Source organism: Sinocyclocheilus anshuiensis, unplaced genomic scaffold (genome assembly GCF_001515605.1).
Source record: "Sinocyclocheilus anshuiensis isolate Anshui unplaced genomic scaffold, SAMN03320099.WGS_v1.1 scaffold392, whole genome shotgun sequence".
In the NCBI taxonomy this organism is placed as follows: Eukaryota; Metazoa; Chordata; class Actinopteri; order Cypriniformes; family Cyprinidae; genus Sinocyclocheilus; species Sinocyclocheilus anshuiensis.
In genome coordinates this window covers 3,340,351-3,347,598 of record NW_015557091.1, presented here as the reverse complement: position 1 = coordinate 3,347,598, position 7,248 = coordinate 3,340,351, and the positions used below count along the sequence as shown (strand labels likewise).

At 35.1% G+C, this 7,248-nt stretch overlaps 1 protein-coding gene across 1 annotated transcript in view; it reads left to right on the top strand.

Moving 5' to 3' along the window:
- Positions 1–4,247, top strand: part of LOC107677152 (cyclic nucleotide-binding domain-containing protein 1-like) — a 42,937-nt gene extending 38,690 nt beyond the window's left edge. Inside the window, 1 exon segment of the mRNA XM_016471938.1 lies at positions 4,134–4,247. Within this exon segment, the coding sequence (XP_016327424.1) occupies positions 4,134–4,247 (114 nt within the window).
- Positions 4,248–7,248: the final 3,001 nt, after the last annotated feature.

Here is a 7,248-nt window from a genome sequence, read left to right as displayed (position 1 = left end):
GCAATCTTCTTCATGAGCATTTGAGTGTGTGGATAAAAACTAGATTAGAGCGCCATCTGCTGTTAAAATCTAAGTTCAGAATTGATTCCAGAGGAATCGCGATGCATTCTGAAAATCTAAGAATCGATTCTGCATCGATTTATTGTCCCAGCCCTAGTATTTAATTCACCAGATTATCCCAAAATAGGCCTTACAAAGTGGTTATTTATTATATAAACAGTAATTTCCGCTGCAAATAAATGAAAAACTGTTCTATATCGTTAAAGGCACAATATGTAATTTTTGCCGCTCGAGGGCGCGTATTCAAAATAAACAAATAGACAAAGGCGTAGCTTGATGATGCCATGACTGAGTGTGGAATCATGGGAGTTGTCGTCTTCATCCCCACAGCCGAAGCAATCCGATGGGACTCGACCAGAAATCAGGTTCATGGATGAGCTAATGTATTAAAGATTTATTAACATCGTAGTATGAAGCAGAGTTTGTAGAAAACGAAGCGTTTGAGAGAGGCGGGGCATAGAGGACCTACAATAATGTACAGTATTTGAAAAATAATGTGTTTTTTTAACATTAAAGCATGTCAACATATTCTGTTACACCAAATACACAAAATAATGATCTTTAAAAAAGCATCATATGACCCCTTTAATCAAAAAATCTTACATATTGTGCCTTTAATCGTGACACTCAAATATTCCTCTCTGGCAAGCAGGTTTTCTAGCCATCAAGTGCAGATCTTAAGTGTGTGTGGTCTGTTGAGCTGTATGGAGCTCCCAGCGCTTATAAAAAGAAGAGACTGGTGCTTTGTGCATGTGTAAACATTTCCTTGTGATCCTCAGAAGCACTCGATATAAATGTTTTTCAGATGTGCCTGTATCACTCACAGTACGTAACTGTGCCATCGGGAGCTCTCGTTCAGGTGTAGCTTTATAGTTATGGTTACATGTGCTTGACAGGCTGCAGTGTTGCATAATAATGTGTCTCTTTTCTACTTCTGTAATTCACATGCTACTTCTGTGTACCTGAAGTATCAGTAGAGTTTAGATGGTTGGCATAGGCCAGTTAGTCTCTGCTGGTTAGTAACTACATCATTCTGTGATTTAAAAAGTTTGCATTATATTACATGACATTACTTATATTATATTATATTATTATTTTTCAGTTGGCCAAAGTTTTTTATTATTATAATAATTATTATTATTATATACATGTAAATATAATATAAAATGTAAAAATAAAATTTTATTTGGCACACAATTTTCATATTTCTCTCTGAATTTGGCACACACTAATCCTAATCTCATGCTTTTGGACAGATGGGATGAGATTTAGGATGCAGCTGTTCTTTGTATCTTCCATATGGTACTATACATACTCCTTGACTGACTTTGTATGAGATCCAGCCTTTCTAAACTCTCTGGAGTCATGTGACCTCCCCCACTCTTCGGCTCATGTGCATTCACACCTGTTTCTCATTCTCTCATTATTACACACAACGAACAGCATATACTAGGCCAACAGAAACACACCCTTTAAAAACCAAACTGTTTTTGTGATGTGATTTGGAGCTTTTATCATCTGTTCCCAGTGTAGTTTGCTTCCATCAAGGGTACCAGGCTGGAAAAATAGGTTAATGTAAATAGTGGCTGGTCTTCGGCAGCCCAGTGATTATTCAGTTTAATGGTTAATCTGACACATAAGCTATTAAGAGTGAGGCTTCACATTAATTTTCTTGATTTTTATATATATATATATATATATATATTTAAATACAGAACTATTATCTAAATATAGAACTATTTAGATAATATTTGAAATAATTAGTGTGTATGTGGCACAAAAGCGGCCAAAATAATCTGATTACAATGTTATTAAGGGTGGTACATGTCTTCAGTAATGTAAATAAATTAGGAATGTCCTCTATGCATTAATTTGATTACACTTATTCCAGATATTACTAAACTGATAACTGAAGAGTTACGTTGAATGTTCATACAAAAATGGAAAATTCTGTAATTATTTACTGTTTTTGTTATTCTAAAACTATCAAGCTCCAAACCTGACGAAAAAGCACCATAAAATTAGTTTTTATTGCTCTTTGTGTGAGGAAAAATTTGTCATTTCTATTATCTTACAGCCTTTTGACATAGCACTCAAATCTCATTCTCACTCAAGTATAAAAAAGTATATACAATACTGCTAAAAAGTTTTGAGGTCTGTAAGATTTTTTTTTCCAATGATTTTGAAAGAAGTGTCTTATGCTCACTATGGCTGCTTTTATTTGAACAAAAATGCTGCTTAATATTTTTCTGGAATTTTTATTTTTTTTAGAATTCTTCTTTTGTAAACATTTTAAATGTCTCTTGATACATTTAATGCATCCTTGCAATGTATATGAAACCTCATTTCATATATTGTATATGAATAAATATAATGCTGATGCATTGCATTTGGTTCTATGAGAAGCAGTGGTGTTTGGCATCAATGGAATCAAACCTACACTAACACAGCATGTTTAGCAGCAATTTTAAATATGCACAAGCAACATGAGGGTGAGTAAACAACAGAATTTACATTTTAGATGAACTATTGCTTAAGCAATACTTCGGTTTACTCTAGGTGGACTTTCACTGCAAAAAGTATACTATTACTGTAGTCACTTTAAAGTTTTCTCATTTTCTCCTTTATTGGATTATGCTTAGAAAGTACCTCTAGAGTCTATGAATGAGTGTTCTGAATGAACTCAAACATGAGGTGTAGGAAAACAAAAGACATAAATTAATGAATAGAGAACATAAATCATGCAGACTCCTTAGGGCGAGTTGAGTGTGTGTTTACCATCTGTGTAATATGTGCATGTTTTTGTTTAACCTTTTTTGGCCATGTAGCATAAGGCAAACAATACTATTATAGTCAGATAATGTAAACAAATATGTATAAACACTGGCGGCTTGTAAACAGTCTCTCTCTGGACGGACTCATTTATCTTCAAGCAGACACAGTAAATCTCTGCAATCTGTGTCATATATTTAGGGGTGTCAGACGAGAGGTTTTTAAAATGACTTATGGGCTTGATACTAAACACATGGCACTGAGCAAATTATACTGATGGAAAATAGAAACACTCCTGTCGTTGGACTTCATTCAGATTTTCTTGCTGAAATAACAATAAGGAAAAGAGAATAATGGGGGGAAAATAGTACTATTAAACAATCAGAAAAGCAATAACGGCCTAAAACACACTTCAGCGTCAGTGTGACCTTAGCTTACTGACCGTCTGCTGCATATTGGACACAAAAGATTGTGAGGGCTCGTTGAAATCAGTTTCATTCTGATTGACTGGCTTTATGTAACTTCCAGTGTTAAGAGAACATTTGTTTTTCCAGAAACAAAGTTGTGACATTCACTGTGTGCCGGTTTGATATTATGAGTGCGTTTGAGGACGGAATAGTCACTTGATTATGAATATGAAATGATTTCACATGATTGTGAAATAATCGTGGCATCAAATCTTTAAAAGATGCTAGAGTTTTGTTTGTGCAGTTAGTAGTACATCAACTTGATATCCATGAGTAGAAATGTGGATTTGACATATTTATCAATTGGGCTCTGAAAAAAAAATCCACTTTTATTATTTTTGTATGGACAGAAATTTTACAAACACGTTGTTTGCGTGTTGTCTGTACTGTAACTGTTCATGTCATTTGCTATTATGCCAGTCTTCCAAATCTAAGCGCTAGACCAGCACCAAGCCAGGATAAACCAGTTCTGACCAGCAAAGAAATTCAGTTGGAAGTTGATCCTTCATGATTTTTGATTATGCTTCTGGTTACATTGGAGGCATTCTCAATAAAATAAAAAAAAACAAAAAACATTGGATTAAGTGTGGTCTTTTTCTAACAGTGACCAAATTGATTTAATTAAAGCCCTTTTTTAAGATGATTAGACATTGTTACATTCATTTAAAGTGCTTCTAAAGTGACAAGCCTCGTTGCACAAACTGTACTGTATGTCTTATCAAAGGTTTAAAATGGATAGCCTTTTGTGAAAGTAAAACACGTAAGATATAGTATCATGATGCCATTAAAAAATGTTATCTGAGTAAATATTCTCTCTCTTTTTCTCTCCCTCAGAGGAAGATACTTTCTGATGCTATGTTTTATAAGGGCGTTCACCCAGGAAGAGGAAAATTGACCTTTAACAGAGGACCAAGAGGAGTAACTGGGAAATCCAAGTCGTCCATATGAACTTTTGACAGATAAACATGCAAACAAATATAAACGCAGTCATATTAGGGGTTGCACAAACTACTCGACTAGTTCTGCCATGCACCTCATAAGACCAGGATGAGAATTTCTCTGTCCAGAAACTATATTTGTGAATACAAAACACTTTTATTGAATTTTCACTTCAGCAAAATTCCAAATATATTTGCAAATGTATTTGGAATAAATATCACATGAAATATGAAAAGAAAAATGTATTTGCAAATATATTTAAAATAAGCTTAGTGAGAAATTTCATATATTTTCAGATAAAATACATTTCTTAAGACATTTCAAACAAAGAAAAATATATTTGCAGATGCATTTAGAATATATTTCACAACACGATTTATAAGAAAAATATTTCTGGAAAAAATGTAAAAAGTAATTTCAAATCACAAATATATAACAGCAACTATATTTATATTTTTTTAAATATATATTTTACAAGACATTTCATAAAAACGAGTATTTGCAAATATAGTGAAAATTAACTTTAAAAATAACTGAAGTTCATGACAGTGAAAGCAGCATGCAAAATCTCATTTCTCTCCTGCTCTCCTTCATTGCAACTTATCAACTAGTAAACATGAGCAGTCATGCAAACCCTAAATGATGCATTTCTGAACATATCGGCTGCCTTCATGAAGAAAGCCAGGCTTCTGAATCCCAGGGAAGACATGCAGACCTGTCCAAACTGTTATCTTGTGTTTTTGCTGGAAGTGGTGTTCTGGATCCCACTGCTGACACCCTCTCCAGAGACACATACAGAGAAACGGTCCTCAAGGGGTTTATTTCTTTCACCACAGCATTGTAATCCTTCACCTTCTGCTTTTTGAAAAGCATTTCGATTTTGACAGTGTGCAGGGTTTTTCTGCGTACAGCTACCTCGAGGGATTGAAAATAGAGAATCAGAAGGATGCAATTAAACCCACTTGGATCGACAAAATGGCATGATCTCCAGGTGTGTGTGCTTAACCTAGCCAAGGGTGAATCAAACCTGTGGGTGGCCACCGATCCACAAAGATCCAGCCATCACTGACTTCTGCCGACATATCTGTAGCCTTTCATATGAAGCCTTGTGCTCTCCCTGTCACAGCTTCTCATGTCAGAGTCACAATAGTTACAAAGGTGCAAATAAGCCTGTCAGTTGCCATTCTCCAAGCATGTGAGTGTGTGAATGCGTTTCATATTGTGCTGTCAGGTCAGGCCTGGATGAGTATTTGCAGACGAGCTCTAAGAAAGGGAAACTGTATTTTTAACATCAACATATATAGTAAAGACAACAAAATGCTCTTAAATTATTGCCGTATCAACCAGACTGCCATGTCTTGCATGCATGCTATAAACTTTGGTGATTTAGCTCTTAAGCTAAATACTGTTGTAACTGCCTTGTGTCAACTCATATCTGACAGGCCTTAAATTAATAAAATATTCTAGGCTTGGAGTTTCCATACAGATTTAAGTCTGTTTAGGTCCGGGGAACTTTAACTGCCCCCAGTGGGGATGGCTAATCTCTGTTTCCTGAAGGAAAACAGCTCAAATTCTTTTTATAAATTTAAACTCTTATTTAGTCTACGTCTGTCCTTTGATGATTGTCTCTGACCTTAGATGACTGACCTTGCAGGGTTTCTGTGTTCTGGTGACTGAGTGTAGACTAATGTTTGTGGTTGATTTATTGGTTTTGATCATCCGTGTTTGAGTTTCTGACTGCTTAATTTTATTAAGTACCTCCAGACAAAACAAACACAAAAACTGGTTGTATTAGATGTCTTAGCGGGATGCTAGATTTTTAATTTATTTTTTTAAAGTTTAATTCAAAGTCTTTAGTCATGTTTTTTCCTTGCTAATGTAATAATAGTCTTGCAGGTGAATGTTCATGGCAATATTTTGGCAGGTGGAGCATGCATATTTTTCCATTTAGTGCATTTGTTTGGAAAAGGTCACGTGACTACCACAGAGAACAGATGTCGGAGATGGTGAGAGGAAGACAAGTTGTTGCAGGCACGCTTCAGATGACCTCATACCTGTCCTTTGGACCTGGAACTCATGGAACTCCAAGGTACTTTCAAGATTACTATGGTAGTACCATGGTAGTTTTTGTAAGTGCACTGTACAAATCCAAAGCAAAACCATGTTTTTGTGGAAATTTGCAATAACAGTACAATGGCAGTTTTGAATTTACCTTGGGATGTAAATACCATGGTACATGAGTTTCGGTATCATAGAATGATCATTATGGTATTACTATCACCATCTTTTGTAAGGGATGGTACTGCCATGGTAAATCTCTCTCTCTCTCTCTCTCTCTCTCTCTCTCTCTCTCTATATATATATATATTTTGCTGTGGGACATGTCCAAAAACCACAGCATTTCCCATAGTATCATGCCCAAAACTATGGTATGGTACATAGTACTTTATTTAAACCTGGAGTAAGGAATACCAGGGGTGTATTCCAGAAAGCAGGTTTTGTTGGAAACCCAGAGTCTGTTAACCCCAGAAAAGGGAAACTCAAAGTTTCCCATCTCAGGGTAAGTCAACTCAGAGTTCAAGTTTTAACTCAGAGTTTGAACCTCCTTTCTGGAATACACCCCAGATCTCCAAAACATGGTATTGTTATATATCCAAAAACCTTGGTACTACCATGGTAGAGCTGATAAAATATGGTATTGCCATATCACGTATTATATCCAAAAACATAGTAGTACAGTAATAAATCTATAGAACATGGTAATGCCATAGTATCTTTCTAAAACATTGTATTGTCATAATCCAGTATATATCCAAAAAGCATTGGTACTACCATGGTAAATCTCATAAAACACGGTACTGCCATAGTATACAGGTGCATCTCAATAAATTAGAATGTCATGGAAAAGTTAATTTATTTCAGTAATTCAACTGAAATTGTGAAACTTGTGTATTAAATAAATTCAATGCACACAGACTGAAGTAGTTTAAGTCTTTGGTTCTTTTAATTG